The 19490-nt window shown below is 41.3% G+C and overlaps 2 protein-coding genes across 5 annotated transcripts in view; one reads left to right on the top strand and one right to left on the bottom strand.

Moving 5' to 3' along the window:
* The first annotated feature begins 3768 nt into the window (after positions 1 to 3768).
* On the top strand, positions 3769 to 5335 carry MGC69466 (protein). The gene is made up of 2 exons (NM_001004818.1): positions 3769 to 3868; positions 3952 to 5335. Exon 2 carries the CDS (start codon positions 3975 to 3977, stop codon positions 5046 to 5048), a length of 1074 nt encoding a protein of 357 aa, NP_001004818.1. The 5' UTR covers positions 3769 to 3868; positions 3952 to 3974; the 3' UTR covers positions 5049 to 5335.
* Positions 5336 to 6307: 972 nt separating this feature from the next.
* Positions 6308 to 19490, bottom strand: part of zmym3 (zinc finger MYM-type containing 3) — a 44720-nt gene continuing 31537 nt past the window's right edge. For all 4 annotated transcript variants that reach the window (XM_002934904.5, XM_004916819.4, XM_004916818.4 and 1 more), the window contains exons 13-26: positions 18584 to 18756; positions 17408 to 17582; positions 16664 to 16722; positions 15106 to 15265; positions 14697 to 14812; positions 14340 to 14511; positions 13841 to 13987; positions 13635 to 13735; positions 13109 to 13277; positions 12202 to 12353; positions 10259 to 10373; positions 9856 to 10110; positions 9601 to 9715; positions 6308 to 7586 (exon numbers count right to left, since the gene is read on the bottom strand). In XM_002934904.5, coding sequence (XP_002934950.2) covers positions 7388 to 7586; positions 9601 to 9715; positions 9856 to 10110; positions 10259 to 10373; positions 12202 to 12353; positions 13109 to 13277; positions 13635 to 13735; positions 13841 to 13987; positions 14340 to 14511; positions 14697 to 14812; positions 15106 to 15265; positions 16664 to 16722; positions 17408 to 17582; positions 18584 to 18756 — 2108 coding nt within the window. In that variant the 3' untranslated portion in view covers positions 6308 to 7387. The remainder of the gene's footprint in view (positions 7587 to 9600; positions 9716 to 9855; positions 10111 to 10258; positions 10374 to 12201; positions 12354 to 13108; positions 13278 to 13634; positions 13736 to 13840; positions 13988 to 14339; positions 14512 to 14696; positions 14813 to 15105; positions 15266 to 16663; positions 16723 to 17407; positions 17583 to 18583; positions 18757 to 19490) is intronic.

Raw genomic sequence — 19490 nt, 5'->3', positions numbered from 1 at the left:
AACTTCTCCACAGCCTACAGACAGCATGCAGGAACTACATAACCCACAATGCATTGCACTGTGATGTTCCTTTCCTTATCGTCATCACATGTGCAGAGAATTGTGGGATTGGAAGGATGCAGCCTGAAGGCAGGCTAAGGACAGTCGACTACTGTTACATTAAACCATATTATTACAATAAAAATCATGAAAAGGCTGCATAGTTTGTAATTCATGTATATTGCAAAGTTGCTTGAAATTATGTTTACTTTTTGAAAAACGAAAGTTGTGTTTGGGTGGGAAACGAAATCTAGTAACAAGGACAGATTAACAGGGCAGTGTGAGATTATCAGATCATGTCAAAAACTAGTTTTGTTTCTAGGAAATGCAGCTAGAAGGACTGAACTGGTAGCATATATGTAAGTCAGTGCTGCCCCACCTACTGCACATACTGCATGTATCCCTAATCTATAATAGGACATTACAGGCCTGCCCAGGCAAGTCTGCAGCATCTGCCACCTATCCTTATCATAGAGGTCTTTCCAACATTATAAGGGTAAGCCTTTGGGGTCAGCATGTGGTTTTGTGCAACATGAATCAAGTGATTCATAACAAATCAAGTGACAGATCCATAAACTGGCACAGGACTTTCCAGAGAATTGAGCTGAATGATTTGCTCACACAGAGGAACAGGCATAAGAGATGTGCCAAGTGATTCTTATCTGCCATCAGATTTTTGGTCACTGAAAACCATTGTTGTTCTTTCCAGGAGCTAAAAATGCCCGATTTGCAGCTCTCTGCTAGAGTTCTCTGATTCCTGCATGGAAAAGAGTATACAGTGTTAAAAGCAACTACTTATTCAATTGCTTACCTCACATCATCAAAAAGTAGAAAAATGTCAAATTCTGATAACCTTCCAAACATTGATTGGTGTATTTTGTAAGAGTCTCGGTACAAACACGGACATGTAAATAGCTATCCAGAATGCACAGAACTGCCAGTGGGAAGAGAAATCTGGGCATTTTGATGCCTGTGCTGGAGATTAAGTGCAGGCCAAAAGGTGAGAAGGGAGGAGAGAGGATGTCTATGTGCCCCCTTGCTGTTAGGCAGTGCTATATATCAGTTACAAAGTATGCACCTTTTTTATTTTAATGTAATAATATGGTTTGGAACAGTTCCCTAAGCCCTGCCCCCTGTTCCCCTGCTGATCTATCTGGCTGACTGCTTTGAGACTTAAAACAAAATGTAACAGTAGTTGACTGTCCTCAGCCTGCCTTCAGCCTGCATCCTCCAAATCCCATAATTCCCTGCACACGTGATGTCAATAAGGAAAGGCACATCGCTTTGCAATGCATTGTGGGTTATGTAGTTCCTGCATGCTGTGGAGAAGCTTCCCACTGGCAGATCTGTTACAATTTGTAACATCAATGTTTTAGTCTTCAAATGATGCAGAAAGAGAAAAACTGTTTTGCAGCTGGCATATAAAAGTGGTATGTATTCATACCTTTTGAAAGAAAAATTACAGTGATAGAAGCCAGAGTTCCCCTTTAATTTAAAGGTGAACAGCCCCTTTAAAACATTGTGCCACAGATTAGTTTGAGATTATGTAATTAAAGGCACAGAGTTTGCTACAGGTCTAATCACCAACAGCAACTAATCAGCAGGAAGCTGACTGGTTAACGGTTTAAACGCAGACATCTTATGGGTTTCTAGTGGTTACTGCACCTATGGAGGGGGGGGGGGTTGTGTGTTTCTGCATAGTTGCATTTATTCATATTTGGGCTACCACATTGCCTACAGATTCCCAACAGATCAGTAGCCTTCAATGAACAAAACTGGCAAGACGAACACTGCCGGCATCCATACATCACCTAAGCCACAATTACACTAATAATTCTTGTATAAATGAAATATGATAAAAAAAAAGTGCAGCATCTCAGCTGGAAAGCAGTCATAATCCATGGTGTGCAAGTTACCTGATATGCCAAGCATTTTATTCTGCTGTAACAAGGCCATAAATACTAATAAAGGAGAGGGTCTTATTGAGAACTGCCTACCCCTTTTCTTCTTGAGTAGGTTTGGCCGGTTCGCTTGCAGTATAGTAATGCTGCGTGGTTTGTGACCTTATGTTTCTGCTCTTACAATTGCTGCTCTTGTTAGATTTTGCTCTGTGAGGTTTTGTTGGTGTTGACTCTTTCAGGGGTGTTGTTCTGGAGGTAGGCTGAGGTTGCTAACGCTGCTTAAATGCTCAGCTCTGATCACTACAGATTGTTCCCCCCTGACTGTCAGTGCTAAGGTACAGCCCTGCAAAGAGGGCTAATAAAGGCCCAAGGTGAAGCAACAGATTCAGCAGAGGTATAAATGGTACTGGCCTCCTAGTTAATGCACATAACATATATAAATACACCCCCCGCCACATACACAGACTGCCTTTTAAAGTATCATACCAAACTAGAATATGTCTATTTAGCATTACCCAATAGCACATATTTTTATGAAAATAGTTTATTTAGATGAAGCAGGGTTTTACATATGAGCTTGTTGTATGTTGTATTGTTCTTGTATGCAATATATTTTTGTAGAGACTACATTGTTTGGGGTTTAGTTTCTCTATAAGAAAAGCTGCACTGGCTCAGCAGTTTACTTTTTGGGGGGTGAAACAATATGAAATCCGTCAGAGAATAGGGCTTTTCTTGTCCTTTAGACTGTAATGTTAACAAAGATGCATAGATCAATATTGATAGCAAAAGTGTAGTTTGCTTTTGTAATATTTATAAGTATTTTAGTATCTCTGAGGCACAGTACTCCATATTACAGAATAGCCCATTATCCAGAAGCCTTGTTAGCAAGCATTCCAGGCCATAGATTTCATAGCTCTATTATTATGTTGTACAGGAAAACCCACTGTTCTACTGGACCAAATGTTTTGCTGCTAGTAAAGAAAGCAACACGGAAGGTGCAAATGCTAAGAGAACACTCATTAAATGCATCCGCACCAGTTTATTGGTTGTTACGGGTAGGATTCCTTTTCAAGTGTAAAAGAAGGCAAAAGTTAAGGTGTTAACATTTTTATTACTAGATAAGAAAAAAATAAACAGTAAAAGACACTTTTTAAAATAAACTGATAAACACAGGCTGGTTTGAAACCTGCACATCAATTGGCCGTTGCCCTGCAGGAAGATGCAGCAAGAATCTGAAGGGAAAAATAATGCTGGGCAGAGCATGCATAAGGTCAGTAGCAGGAAGTAAGGGTGCCAGGAAGGAACAGTTCCAGCAAATGCGAGAACAACAAAGATTAAGGCGATGCACAGAATAAAGTGAAAAAATACAAGCTTTTATTCCAGATATTTCAGATACTTCAATGAGATCTACATAGCACTGGAATATGGGCCATGTCTGTTCATGTTGTTTACAGGCTGCCAGCTGAAGGCCCACAACAGGCAATCCATAACATGGCCACCAAAACACCATAAGTGGGCACATTGGATGAGCAAAAATGATATTGATTTTAAATTTTTCCAGCAAAGAAATGGGAAATACCTGTCATGTAAGGGGCAGACTGACACTGAGCCAATAATGACCCCTTCCCTGCCCTCCCAGTCCCCTTCTGTTGGCATTCACTAGATGAATGACTATGACACTTGTGACGTGCAAGAGAAGGCGGTGCTTTCAAATTCCACAGTCAACCTGACACTCCCCAAAATATATTTAGAAAAAAAAAAAGGCCCACTCTAAAAATACCAAGTAATAAAGGAGGGGGGATGCAAAGGGAGGCTGTGAGAGGCCTGAGACTGACACTAAGAAGGTGCAAAGAGAGCGGGTCAGACCCTGGTTGTAAGGACTGCATTCAGAAGTTCCCAAGCCCAGACATCTGCCACCTCTGCCACTGGTGAGTGAAGTAGACCTTGTGGGGACACATTTGTGCAGCAAAGTTTGTGTAGATTTAACAAGGCCATTTTTTTTTTGGCACAGGCTGAGATGTGACCTTCGTTCCAATGGGAGACTGGAACTTGCTGGGAAAGCTTCTTGAGAGTGCCCAGGAACATTCTACGGTGGTGGGCAAAGTCTGGCTGACTGTCCTCTTCATCTTCCGAATACTTGTCTTGGGAACAGCCGCTGAAAAAGTCTGGGGGGACGAGCAGTCTGGTTTTACCTGTGACACTAAACAGCCCGGTTGTCAAAACGTTTGCTACGATCACACGTTCCCCATTTCGCACATTCGATTCTGGGTGCTGCAGATCATTTTCGTGTCCACTCCAACTCTCATCTACCTTGGCCACATATTGCATCTTGTGCGCTTGGAAGAGAAGCGCAAGCAGAAGGAAAAGTTGCGGCAAAGCAGCAGAGACCCACAGGATGACAAGCAGCTGCTCCTGGTGCCAAACAAGCCGGCCAAACCCCCTGTCAAGGATGACTTGGGCAAAGTGCGCCTGCGAGGGGCCCTGCTGCGCACATACGTCTTCAACGTCATTTTCAAGACCATGTTTGAGGTAGGATTCATTGTGGCGCAATATTTTCTTTATGGATTCCAGCTGCAGCCTCTCTACACCTGCAGCCGCTGGCCTTGCCCTAACACAGTTAACTGTTACATTTCTCGACCTACTGAGAAAACCATATTTATTATTTTTATGTTGGCCGTTGCATGCTTGTCTCTACTGCTTAACCTGATTGAGGTTTACTATTTGGGATTCACAAAGTGCAGGCAAGGACTGTCCCCATCCCATAATGAAACAGTAACCAAGTTACCAACTAAGACTAGCAGTACAACTCTCACCCACATTATCCCCCACTATCCCCATTATTCTCCAACTGAGAAGGGATCTACATTCAGTCCAACTCTGGCATTTCCTCTGTCTCCAAGCAAGACCACGTCTAATGTAATGGACAGCAGCCAAGCTGCGCGCAAACAAAACCGTGATAACCAGGCCGTGGAACGCAATGGGATTCATGATCTGAACGTTGCATCTGAAAGCAGCAGTGAGTTGGACCAATTTGAGAAGCAAAGGCTCCCCAGCAGAAACAGCAGGCACAGCAGCAACCGCTCTCGGCCTGGAGTCCTTGCAGTATAAGCTTGCGCCCATGTCACACCATGAGCAATCCTGTGCCCTAGACAGAATGATGAATTGGCTTCTCTGTAGAGAACTCATGTCATTTAAAAACATTCAGGTTTCACAGTCTCTAAATGTTTACATGTTTATTAAAAATGATATTTAAAGAGTCAGTGGGGTCTTACTATGGGGGCCACAATTAGCTGGTATGGTTGTGTAATATAATGAAAATGCTGCACTAATTAGAAATTCTAATATGTACAGAGCTAAGCTGCCATTAAAAAAAACTGCTTAAATTATTTTTGAAATTGGCAATAGTTACTAAAGAGGGTTAACAACCCCCTCCCAAGCATTTCAATTGTGAATGAAGGCAGAGTGTATGTGCTGGGTGTGGAAGGCAAGAAGTGTGTATATAAAAGGCAGGGCTCAGGGTGTGCACTAAGGAGTTGACTTTGACTCAGACCTTTTTTCATTAAAGAAAGTGTTGCAGGATGCTAGAGAAACAGATAAGCTCTCAAACAGCCCTAGCTTAGACTTAGTCAACTTTTCTTGGTTTAATTCCAATAAACTGAACCCAGAGGTTCTGACTTGTGTGCAAAATACTCATGCGCGACACTCTGCATGCCTCGGTTTATTTCTGTCTGTGCCGCTGCAGTGCTTGTTGTGCGGATTATTCTGGGAGAAGTATGTGTTGTGGTGGCAGCAGCTGTCCTGCACACAAAGGTCTTCATTTCCTAGGTAGGAGGGGGAGGAAGAGCAGGCACGGGACTCTTTTTCTTCTAGGGTATATTCACACACATGGGCAGGGCTGCTTTTAGGTAGAGAAGTTATGTGGCTTGAGCTTCCAGTCTTCAGGGACACTTGACAGAAAACTTCATTGGTAAATGGCATATTACTCATCCCTCTTTAATACCACCACCCACACATGCACAAAATATCACTTAAATCATATTTACCCCCCTTTTCAACACCAGCTATGACTTTCCTTGGTGACAGAATAAAAAGGAGACTCTGCGTTACAAGCAAATGGATAATTTTTTGGTATTTATGTGCACAAACATCCAACCTGTTGCCCTCCAGCTACTGCTGGCTGCCATTCCCAGCGTCACGTCAGCACAATGACGACAGTACAGTACCTTATAACAGCCAGATGGCTGCAGGTTGAGCAAGTCATTTCTTTTCAAGTACAGGGCCCAGACATTCTCTAACTCCTTTGACTCATCAGGATTATCCATCATGGTTACCCATTGTTGGTGAGGGGCAGTCAGCCACTCAGGAAGGAATTAAAACAATTTTATTTCCAATTAACTGATGTCTCCCACACAAAGGGTCCTGCCGGGGCCCAGCAATTTATGTATGCGAACATGAGGCGGGCACACGCAAAAAAAAAAAAAAAAAAAAAAACATGTACATATTCGAACAGCAGCTGAACAAAACCAGAATAAAGTAGATTTAAAAAGCATCCCGCACAACGAATTCCAGTCACCAAATCTGGTCAGGTAACTTGCCAATGCAGGGCTTGGGCGGAACATCAGCCAGCTCTGGGGACATAAGGGCAAACAGGTGAAGGTCCTGAGAGCAGGCAGGGAGGGCAGGATCAGCACTGGAAACCCTATTCCCCTGAGAGTGGGAGGAGTTAATGCAAGAGGGCAAGGAGACACAGGGACACCTGCTGGTAGGGAGAACCCTCACATGTTCTTACAGCAAACCCTCGAGTTGTATGCAATGGTATCAAAGGCCCAAACAGTACATTTAACTTAAGACAGTTGTAGAGGCAGTTCAGTTGGGAAAATCTTGACATAGGTAATGTGTGCACTAATTTAGGCCCTTCGAAAAGTACGATGCAGTGAAGTGACATGGGACACTTGGTGTCTAAATGGGGAACAAAAAAAATAAAAAATGAAAAAAATAAAAGTGGAAGGGTGTATAATGTCATACGGAGGGAAACGTGGGAGTACATTGGTGTATTTAATCCCAACCTCAAACAAACTGGATCTTGCGTTCTAGACAAATGTCTGTTTTTGTTTTTATGCCTAACATAGTCAATTTGAGTTCACAAGAGCTACAGTTGCAATGAAGTCAAACGTGTCATTCAGGCTCACTGCTGGAGGAGCACAGATGGGTGTTCTGTTACACTGCTGCAGAACAGAAGTTCAGAAAGAAATGAGAAGGGATAAACCCCAGCCTAGCTCTGGCAGAGAACATGTCTTATCGTAGACTATGAAGACCATATTCTGATCACCCCTGCTCCATTTAGTCACCCTGCAAGTTCTTCTGATTCTGTCCACTGGAGAATCACATGGAAGGGTGCAGGGCTGACTCAGTTTTGTGTGCAACAGGGATGCCTTCTAATCCCACACTTAGTCTGTGTCCTCTGTTTCACCACTCCCTCGTGTATGCTCCTCATACACGTCCCTCACAGCCAGAATACGAGTCAGCATACTGTGAAGCATGCTCTTGTCCATGGGAACAACAGAGTACCATAGAGGAGATTCCGCAACACAAGACCTTTCAGGTTGAAGGTAGAACAGCTCCCCAGAGTTACGAAGGTTTTCAGGGCTGTGAATTTAGAAAAAGATACATGAGGTTGTACCATCGCCCATTTTACAGATTTTTTTTCCATTTGTACACCTGTACAATGCATATTGGCAAAGGCAAGCCTTTATTTAGCAAGATATCAGTGCCTGTATAAAGTGGTACAGGTATGGGATCCCTTATCCGGAAACCCATTATCCAGAAAGTTCCAAACTACGGAAAGGCCATCTGCCATAGACTCCATTATAAGCAAATAATTATAATTTTTAGAAATTTCCTTTTTCTCTGTAATTATAAAACAGTACCTTGTAATTGATCCCAACTAAAATATAATTAATCCTTATTGAAGGCAAAACAAGCCTATTGGGTTTATTCAATATTTAAATTATTTTTAGCAGATTTAATTATGGAGATCCAAATTAAGGAAAGATCCCTTATCCGGAAAACCCCAGGTCCCGAGCATTCTGGATAACAGGTCCCATACCTGTACATGTAATATAAAATAAGCATGTTGTGTTTCATGCACAGGAGACATCACCGCACATTAGCAGGCCACACATTAGTAAATGACAATATTTGGGGTTGGTGAAGCAGTCCCAAGAATAAGTGGAGCTAGGGGTTTTTGTTCAAGCGTAGCTTATGGTACGTCTTTGTAATATGGAGAGGTGCTTAAATCAGATAAGTCAGTCCTTTTAAACCACACCAAAAAAAAAAATGTGTAACTAACTTTCCATTCCCCTCCCCATTTCTACATCAACTATGTAGCTGATCAACAGTGTTTAGTTTCTGTATTGCCAAATTAGGCCATCATATATATTTTTTTTTATGGGCAGATGAACTTTGATTGGAAACAATTTCAAGGGGCCATATGCACAAATGAATTAACAGTCTGACTGTAAAATGAAAAGTGAAGGAGAAATCTTTGCATACTCACATACTCACAAATAATAAAGGCAATGCATGCACAGTAAGCCTTAGCACAGTGTTCCCCAACCAGAGGCTCAGGGGCAACATGTTGCTCACCAACCCCTTGGATGTTGCTCCCAGTGGCCCAGTGCTTATTTTTAAATTTCTGGCTTGGAGACAAGTTTTGGCTGCCAAATAGAGCCTCCTCCTGTAGGCTGCCAGTCCACATAGGGGCTACCAAATAGCCAATCCTATCTCTTATTTGGCAAACCAGGTACATTTTTTATACCTGTGTTGCTTCCTTACACTTTTTCAATTTGAATGCAGCATGTAATCAGTCTGAAAACTTAATAAACAGTGAGTTGTGAAGCAGCCTTTTAAAACCTTTGAATAAAGAATGCCATACACGTAGCAATAGCTATCTTTGTGCAACCATTGGTCGCACGAAAGATCGTTCCCACCCTCCACTGACATTCAGGGCTAAATTGTCAGATATGGAGGTAGAAACAATAGAAATTCTACCTTCACCTGCCGATTCAGCCCTAAACGTAGATTTTGCTCAGGCGCCTTCAGTTGCGCCAGATCGACAAGATGACAGATATCCGCAGCCTTTTGCGATATCAGTCGTCTTTTCAAGCCACCATACATGCACTGAATATCGTACAAAATATTGGTGAGTGTATGGGCAGATTAACACTATATTTTTTTTAAAAAATGTTTTCCCAGGGCTGGAAATAGAGTTAGGCAGAAAAGCTACATGCCTAGGGCGCAATGGAGGGTGGGTGCTAAGCACCTACCTCTAATCTAAGCCTTTGTAACTGTGCTTGATCAGTCACACATGAAGAATGAATGCACACACAAACATGTACACAGTGGGGGTGAGGTGGCCAGACGGGTTGACTAGGGTGCCCGGCACTGTAGTAAAAAGCAAAGGTTTTATCATGCCAAGAGCAGATGATGTTTTGGGCTTATTCCTGCCCTTTATCAAGCCAGTACTAAGCCTGAAACATTGACTGCTTTTGGAGCAATTAAAGCACTGCTTTTCAAGATGAGTGTACGCTACACAACCAATAAGGTACTGGGCAGAAAACCAACTAAAAAAAACAAAAAAAAAAAAACAAGTAAGTCATACCATTTGGAAAGATAAAACTCATAAAACTTCACAGGGCAACGCAAAGGGTTCATCTTGTTCTCAGGCTGCTCTAGAACAGGTTGATCATCTTCTCGCTTCCGCTTTGCAGAGCTTTCTTGAAAGGGGGATAAAAGGACAATATTAACTTTATGCATCAGATTATGACTTCTAAATGATGCACAGCCAAAATGTTTAGGCAGATGGAAAATACTTATTAAGGAGCAACACATGACAATGAAATGTAGAAATACATACCTCTACCCTTCTTCTGTCGCACTGGAGGATAGTATCGGACGCTAACTAGCTTTATGGTGCCTCTATTAGTCGAGCACTTACGGGAATGTCTCACAACATTACTGAATGACAACTGCATGTGTTCTTCTGCTGTGCGCAGCCCAAAAAACTTGGTATTAAAGTACATGAGTGTGTTAAGGAGAACAAAGGGAGAGTAGACACCTAGCTGTTTGCAGTCCCACAGATGCTCCTCTTGTACACGAGAGAAAGACAGCCCTACAAAAAGAAAGCAAACATGCTTGTATTAACCACTATGTCTACCCATAACCAATTTTTTCCTAGCCACAACACTGCTGCCCTTCATGTGGGGCTGATACAATGTTTCGATTCCTAAATAAGACCTTGTACAAGCAGCATAACTTACTATTTGGTGCCAGGCTGCGATGCCATGCAGTCAGTATTTTATTCAGCTCTTGCACAAACGTTAGATAATATAAGTCCGTAAAGATATTCACCATTCGGTTATTTTCTAGAAGATACTGCGGTAGATGAGAAAAGTCCACTTTAGAGCCTCTCATATTATTTACACATAAAAAAATACACAAACAGTATATTGCAACTTTCACAAATCTAGATATAAATAAATTGCGGGGTAGGTTTTCTCTCATAAGGTGCTCTTCTTTAAATGTGGCCATACACTCTCAGGCCAAACAATCGAACTGCAACGGCCTGTGATCAGATAGGAAAATCAAACCTGCCCAATGGACACCTGGCCAATTTTCTGACAGGTATTGGTTGGGTAGAAATTAATAAAGATGGATTAAGAAAGAGAATCTATAAGTTATATCCCACTGATCCTGAATCAGTATATGAATAAGCAATTACATATTTCAGTGAAATAAATAACCATTTATTGGCTCAAAATTAAACAGAAAATTCAAAAAAAGGAAACATATTAGACATACTACACCACTGAATATATTCACTGAAATATGTCATTGCTTATTGGTTGGGTACGCCCATCAGGGGGTCTCCTTATATGGGTAGATAAGCTGCCAAGTGGGACTTAAATTGTCAGCTTAAATCTACCCGTGTATGGCAACCTTAAGGGGTTGTTAACCTTTTAGTTAAGTTTTAGTACGATGGAGAGAGTACTATTCTGAAACAATTTGCAAGTGGTCTTTATTTTTTATTATTTGTGGTTTCTTAAAAGGGATTCTCACATGATTTTTATGGTGTACTTTTATTTCTAAATTACACAGTTTACATTGCAAATAATTCACTCTACCATTTAAAATTGTTTTTTTCAACTAACAAAAGTATTTTTTTAGCTGTAATATTGGTGTGTAGGCACCATCTGAGTGCATTGTGCCGATACAATCCCCGATCAAACTACATTTTCAAACCTGCCTGATTTCAGGCCAGATATCGGTCGGGCAGGCCCATCATTAGTGCCCATACACGGGCTGATAAGCTGCCGAGTTGGTCTAAGGGACCGATATTGGCATCTAGAATCAGCCCGTGTATGGCCACCTTAACCTATTGTTTCTCCTACTTCCATGAAACTGGGGGAGTCCCAAGCCGGACTTGTATTTCTTACTATTGAGTGCTATTCTCGTACCTACTGGGAGCTGCTATCTTGCTCCCTTCCCATTGTTCTGCTGATCGGCTGCTGGGAGTGGGGTGATACCACTCCAACTTACAGGTCAGCAGTAAAGTGTGACTGAAGTTTATCGGAGCACAGGTCACATGACTGGCATCCTGGGAAATGAAGGATATGGCTAAGCCCATGTAAAATTTCCAAATTATATATTAAAAAAAAAAAATGAAAAAAATCTGTGTTTCTGAAAAATTTCAATACAGGATTCTGCTGGAGAAGCTTCTATTAACTGATGGGTTTTGAAAAAAAAAAAAAAAAAAAAAAAAAAACAACATGTTTTCCCATGAGAGTATTGCTTTAATTATTTCATTATTTCATTTTTTTTGTTCAGCAGCTCTCCATTTTGGAGTCTCAACAACTATCTGCTAGCTAGGGTCCAAATACCTTTAGCAACCAGGGAGTAGTTTGAATAAGAGATAGGAATATGAATAGGAGAGGGTCTAAATAGAAATAATAAAAAATAACAATAACAAACTGTAGCCTCACAGAGCAATAAGTTTTTGGCTGATGGGTCAGTGACCCTCATTTGAAAGCTGGAAAGAGTTAGAAATAGAAGACAAGCAATTAATAAACTATAAAAAATAATGAAAAACTGGCCATTCTATAACATACTTGAAGTTAATTTAAAGGTGAACCACCCCTTTAAGTGTAGGGGATTACCAAGAAGAATAGTATGTAGAAAGAGCAAGCTGAAGATATCTCCTCACCTGCTGGATGCCCAGACACAGGTAGTAAATGCTGTCTGGCTCATATCGGTCTCCATTTGGTCTTGTTATTTCCTTCACAAACTGTGCTAAGCCATAGTTTAACTCTGCTGCTGTGCAAGCCAAGATATCCTCTTTTATACGCATCGGCTTTGCTGCAAAACAAAAGTGGCATGTTATTGGGTAAGATGTGAGGTGGGGTATACAATGGGAAAGAAACACATATTTAGAGAGGGAAAAGAATGAATTTGAATACAATGTGAAAGACAAAACAGATATATTAAAATGTGCGTTTGCCTTTATTTTCTCACAAGTGGAGATAAAGCTCCAGCGAGGCTGTTAAAGAGGTAATGCATTTTCTTTGTTTAAAAATGTATAATTGTTGGGTCCTTGAAGCTCCTGGATTTCATAGGATGTCTGCCATTTGGAATGATAGTTAAATGTTCTTATAAACCCAGTAATTATAAAGGTGGCCAGGAGAGACACAATGCCTCTCTGTTGCAAGCATGCAAAGCGGATGATAAAAGCACAAAAGGGCTCAGAAGCAAACTCAGGTGGCAAATTTCTGTTGAGGAATAATAAACCTGTAACCATGTGACTGGTAAAGCCTGTAAGAATGTTTAAGAATCATCATCATCAACCCACTTGAGCAAGGAGAAGGGAAGCAGCTACTCAAATCAAAGTATGAGCAAACCAAAAAACAGCATTCTATATTAAGCTATTCTCCTGTTTGTTACATATTTTTAAACCAGTTCTTTGGTGGTCTGACAAGGATTAAGCTGTATGCCCTGTGAAAAAGGTTAAGAAAAGGTCTTTTAGCCAAACGGCACACAAATCTACCTTAATGTATATCAAATATACATTAATTTCCTATAATTATACTTTTAACAGTTTGGGTAGTCTCACTTACGCCCAAAACGGAGTTCTTCGCCTTTACTGGGCTCTACTCCATCATATTTCCTTTGTACCCAGGCTTTCCAGGCATTTACACCATATGTAAAGCTGAGGTTGGTGCTGCGAATGATTGTGGAATCCTTCGAACCACTCTCTTTTTCCGACACAAGCATTCGCTTCGGGCCCTGTGAGGTATGAACAGATGATGAGCAAAAAAAAAAAAAATCCACCAATTGACATTACTTAGAGCAGTGCTGTCCAACTTATTACATGAAGTGGGTCAATTATAGCTTATACAGCATGTTGAAGGGCCATATTAAATTAAAATGAAGTCATACAATGAAGTCTAAGGAGCCTCTAAACAGACTGGGGGTCAAAAAAAATCCATTACATACTTTGCCAGCGGGCCTCCAGTTGGACAGCCCTGACTTAGAGGAACAATACTCTATAGCCTACTGTCAGCAGTTATTGTGAGAACATTAAAATTGTAATAATGTTCTTATTGGCACAGTTAAACTCCATGTTTCGGTCTACTAACTTACTTTTCGTAATACTCTGGAGGCCTCCTGATCAGCAGCATCATCTGAACCCACAAGACCACAGTCAAACAAGAAATCCACACTCTGATTAATGTCCAGTGAATCTGTAGTGACAAAACCCAAGTAAGTATTGTTTCTAGCAAAACAAGGAGGAAAAAGATCAAACACCAGGCGGCAGAGGATCATGCGAGTTTAGAAAGAGGGCTTACTTTTAGGAAAATCTGCTTCCAGGTCCCGCCCTGGCTCTTCCATCACATTTGCCATTTTCACAGCCATTGCCAAAACGTCATCCCGGGCTGGCCCAAACAGATCACAGTCTTCTAACAGCCCTTCTGCACTCTGATCACTGGCAAGCTCTATAGTGAAATATTAATGTATTTAATTCAAATATGTTTTGTGGAAAACCCACACCATTTCAGGGAGCACTCTGTATACACACAATTCAGTGCCCTCTTGCCACTGTACCAAAAGCAATATATTTGGACAGCAATCAAAATACATAAGATCCCTTTATTTGTGCAAATTGCACAACAAGCAACATTTCAACATGTCTTTATCAAGCTCACTGGCAACCCTTTAGTGTAGAAATAAATGTATATATTTAACTATGTACACAAAACCCCACTAATGTGTAAAGCTCTTTGACCAATCTATGCTACATGAAGCGCACCCAAGAAAATTTCTGCTTAATTACTACATATGCCTTACCACCAAGGTCAGATGACTTGTCCAGCTCTTCAGCTTCTGCAATCATTTCAGCCATGGCCAGAATGTCAGCCTCAAGTGGGTTGGATGGGATTTTTGCTTTAAGCTCCTCAATTGTTTCAATAATCTTATCAGTACTTTCTAGGGTGGTTGGCAGCAGCATAGGTACAGGCACCTGATGGAGGGCAGACAGGAATGGGTATGGCCTATAAATATAGGGATTGTCATACAAAAAACATATTTAGGAGTGGGGGCACCACCCCAACAGAACCTAATACTTAAAGGGGGCGCAAAAGTTTTACACAGTGTAGAAAAAAAAAAACCCCAAACTGAAATGGTAAGGTAAAAGTCAATACCTACCGGGACTGGCATAGATACAGGAACAGGCACTTTCTGAGAATATAGGTTCATTGGTACTGGCACAAATACAGGTACAGGGATAGGCAGCACAATAACCTGTGGCTTCCAATCCTCTTCTGCAGCACATATAAAGGAAAAAATAAATTATTGAACATGAACACAAGCACATAGTAGCAACATTTTTGTCCACACCCCTTGTGTGCACTACACAAAAGATCAACTAGCAGTTTGTTAGGTTCTACTTAGAGAAAAAGCATTTTACTGGAAAGCATCTATAGAGGAAAATGGCCCTGCAACTGTTGGGGACCCTGGAACTACAGGGGGCCCCACTGTACAACAGTCCCTTCCAGATGATGGCTCTGGCTTGCCCTGATTGACCCCTTTATAATAGTGCATTTTACAAACTCACCAGTCTGACAATCTTTGCTTTTGGTCTCGACCCGACAGGACACCCCACGATTCTGCATTAGGGGTTTGCACATAGCAGCTTTGTTCTTGCGAGGTGTGCTAGATGGAGGTTGGGGTGGAGGTGGGGGAGAAACTTGCGCCGTCCGAGGTTTTGGGGAAGACTTTAATACGGAGAAAAAAAAAAAAAAAACAATCTATTAGCTAGATAAGAAGGATTCAGAAGTCTAATACAAAAATAGATCATAAAAGGCCAAAGGTGGGAAAAAGATGACATCATTCATAGTATGTTGACTTTTTATATTCCTTTTTAATTTTAGCAATTAGCGGAGATCAGACACTCTTTATTGCCTTTGTCATTTGATATGTAAATAATTATGTTCAACAACCGATTAGTAGTTAACCTAACACAAAACGATGATGTCAAGGATGCACCAAATCCACCCTTTCTAGATATGGCTGAACACCGGATCTTTAGTGAATCCTGAATCAAATGTGCATTTTGTGCATTTGCAAATTTCCATACTCGGGGGGGGCGTGGGGGACAAGACCAAATATCAAATAAATTTATGGGTTTAGATCAGTGCCAACATACTCTGCCTGCCCTATGATGCCTGCGTGTGCCATACTGTGCCCTATGCTGCCTGTGTGTGCCATACTCAGCCCTACCCTGCCTGTGTGTGCCATACTCTGCCTGCCCTACCCTGCCTGTGTGCCATACTCTGCCTGCCCTACCCTGCCTGTGTGTGCCATACTCTGCCTGCCCTACCCTGCCTGTGTGTGCCATATCCTCCCTGACCTTTGCTGCCTGTGTGTGCCATACCCTCCCTGCCCTATGCTGCCTATGTGCCATACTCTGCCTACCCTATGCTGCCTACACACAGGCAGCATAGGCCAGGCAGTACATACAATGTCTGAGGAGGACAATATGGGTGATTACAGCCTGAGCCTGAGGTGTGAACACTGCAGGGGGTAAACAATGCAGAGATTAGAAGGTGTGAACACTGCAGGGGGTAAACAATGCAGAGATTAGAAGGTGTGAACAGTACAGGGGATTAAATCTGAGGTTAGAACCATGCATGGGGCCAGTTAAGATCAGTACTGATACCATTTAAAGCTTACACAAAGGTAAGCCATCAAAGCAGCCAGACTGGTGGGGGACACACAGAGGGACACCAGTTGGACAGCACTGGTTTAGATCCATTCACCCAGGCACAAATCCTAACAAAAAAGGTTTGGATTTAACTAAATCCTGTACCAAATGCGAGATTTTGCACATCACCAGTCAGTTGTTTATCCCAGTATATTCCTCTTTGGGACACATAACTTTGGTACCAAGTCCCATTAAAATCTTATGAAGTTATTAATACCCAACCAATTTCTTAGCTGAAAACATACAGCACTTCATCAAAATACATAAATGAAGCAGGTTTTACTAAAGTCTGAAAATACACATCCCACCATTTATTTCAGTGGGGAACAGGGTTCTGGCCATGTCCCATACAATTCAATAAGATCTGCCTCACCTGGAGTTACAGCATATAAATAAAAAGATGTCTTACCGCATTGGTTTCTGTTTTTGGCTGGGCATTTGCTGAAGGTTTGGATCCTGCATTTTGACCTATATGTAAAAGAAATGAATGTAACTCACCCCAAAATAATGTAATCATGTTTGAATAGACATAGCAGAATCAGTTATAGCTTTTAGTTTAGGGAATGTGTTATATTCATATAGAAAGCCAGCAGATGAAGTTTCTATTCCATTAGACTCTCCACACAGATTCCCTGGCCAAAATAGTTAATACTTCCTACTTAATACTCTTCATGTGTGAAGAAACATTATGTTGCTAATTCTGTGCATAACAGCTTTTGTTTACAACAAAAAAGCAGTTAAGGGCTCTGGTACACGGGGAGATTAGTCGCCCGCGGCAAAACTCCCTGCTCGCGGGCGACTAATCTCCCCGAGTTGCCTTCCCCCTGCTATCCCACCGGCGAACATGTAAGTCGCCGGCGGGATGGCACACCCGGCGGGGCAATTTCAGGAAATCGCCGAAAAAGACTCGCGAAATCGCGCCGCCGCGTCTGCCATCCCGCCGGCAACTTACATGTTCGCCGGTGGGATGGCAGGGGGAAGGCAACTCGGGGAGATTAGTCGCCCGCGAGCAGGGAGTTTTGCCGCGGACGACTAATCTCCCCGTGTACCAGAGCCCTAACACTTAAAAATCTTACACAAATTATGCACAACATGGTACTGGCCGCTGCAGATATCCTACACTATATATACAAAGTACCCTTTCCATACATACCCTTTTTACTATAGAGCAAGCTCTCGGGCCCTTTCTGTGTGTCAAGGTTAGGCTGGTTTTGTTGATTGTAGAAGCGTAACAAACATTGCTGATTACAGAAATGTTTAATTTCCCCACGCCAGTGAATTGTTTCCACCAGTTTGCCTTGACGCTTGCAGGCATGGCACCTTGCAGCCTGTAAGGAGAGTGACGAGAGCAGATAATTGGCAAAAGAATGACATACATGTGGAGCAGGGAAGAGAAAAGAAAATGAATGGGACAGACAGAACAAGACATTTCTAGCAGTGAGAATATAACTTCATATTCTGGGAGTTACTATTAGTCACTTGTAGGCAAGCTGAAAGGTAGGATGGAATTTCCCCAACAATGTTACTAAAATCCTGATAACTATTACTGGTCATTCACAGTGCACATCTAAACACACTAGCTGATCTTTAGAATACAAAAGGTGCAGCAAATCTTCAAGATACACCAACTAAATTTGCTATTTCTGTGTCAGATCTATAACCTGGCATGATTTAAAATTAATAATTGAAAATTATGTTAAAAAATAATTACCTTTTATTAATTTTTAGTAAGGTGCAGATTGTGATATTTTAAGACAATCTGAACTTGGTCTTCATTTTTTATTTTTTTGTGGTTTTCGAATTATTTAGCTTTTTTGTTCAGCAGCTCTCCAGTTTGGAATTTTAGCAGATATCTGGTTGCTAGGGTCCAATTTACCCTAGAAACCAGGCAATGGTTATGACTGAGAGAATAGAAGACTGGAAGATGAAAAGATAGATAAGTAATAAAAAGTCACAACAACAATAAAACTGTAGCCTCATGGAGCAATGGTTTTTTTTGGGGGGGGTGCCAGGGTCAGAGACCCTTATTTTCAAACTAAAAAGAGAAATATAATATAATAAAATGAAGACTGACTGAAGTCTGGCCAGATGCAAAAGGTCTACCACAGACCAATAACATGATCTGAGAGTGGGAATGACAAGTAATTAGAAGGGGTTAAAAGTTAACTTAGATATCCTTTTTACATGTTAGTGTGGAAGTGGGGCAGCCTCTTCTCTGATCTTAAACACTTGCCATGCTTTCTGACCAGACAAATGTCATTGCCAAAGACACAGCTCTGAATGCCCTTTAAAGTATCACTAGTTCTTCATGTTGCACTTTGTTAATTACCTTAAAGTACCACAAAAGGTACTTGCTCTTGCAATCTTCACTGCAGAAGTCCCAGGTGCTGCCATCCAACTCCTCAGTAACTGCCCGCTGGCAAGTCTGAGAACAGTAAGTGCAGGTGATACAGCACAGCCCCAGGTTCTTTGTGAAGTCTTGTTTGTAAAGCAGCACACAGCCTGTACAGATATAAGTCAGGACATGACTAACTAAAAACATCCATGGTAATTTTTTTTTTTTTTTTTTTTTTTTTTTTAAAACATCTCCTCTGCAATATGAACACATTATCTGCTAAAAACATAGTTACACTGTGTAACTCAATGCTTAACAAGAGACTAACATCAAATATTAGTTTACACAAAGAACCAAAACTAGATAAGGTGAGAAAGGTCATCTGAAGTTTCTGACCTTTTTCCTGAAATAACATACGATAAGTTACCGGAACTGATCAGCAGGTGGCAATGTTACACAATTCACTGAGTCAGGCCAATCTGATTGCTTTTTAAGATGAGGTAAGGAAGAAGTTGGACAGTGGGGATGCAGTAGATGTGATCTATTTGAATTTTGCCAAAGCGTTTGATACCGTTCCCCACAAACATCTACTTTCTAAACTAAGGTCTGTTAGCCTTAGCGAAGTATTTGCACATGAATAGGAGACTGGCTACAGGATCGGGTACAAAGGGTGGTTATTAATGGTACATTATCTACTTGGAGTAAGGTTCTTAGTGGGGTCCCTCAGGGTTCTGTACTGGGTCCACTTTTATTTAAAGGAAAAGTAACACTAAAAATTTTAAAAGGTATTTTCTTCTAAAGCATTCAAAATAACAAATGGTTTTCAGGATAGGGCAATTATTGGGGGAGGGTAAAATAGATTTTTTAGTTAAAAATTTTTAGTGTTACTTTTCCTTTAAAG

Source organism: Xenopus tropicalis, chromosome 8, assembly GCF_000004195.4.
Source record: "Xenopus tropicalis strain Nigerian chromosome 8, UCB_Xtro_10.0, whole genome shotgun sequence".
NCBI classification, from domain to species: domain Eukaryota; kingdom Metazoa; phylum Chordata; class Amphibia; order Anura; family Pipidae; genus Xenopus; species Xenopus tropicalis.
This window is presented reverse-complemented; position numbering and strand designations above follow the sequence as displayed.

Excerpts from the sequence above, each read along its gene's own strand:
- MGC69466 (NM_001004818.1), top strand. The coding sequence starts at position 3,975 with ATGGGAGACTGGAACTTGCTGGGAAAGCTTCTTGAGAGTGCCCAGGAA.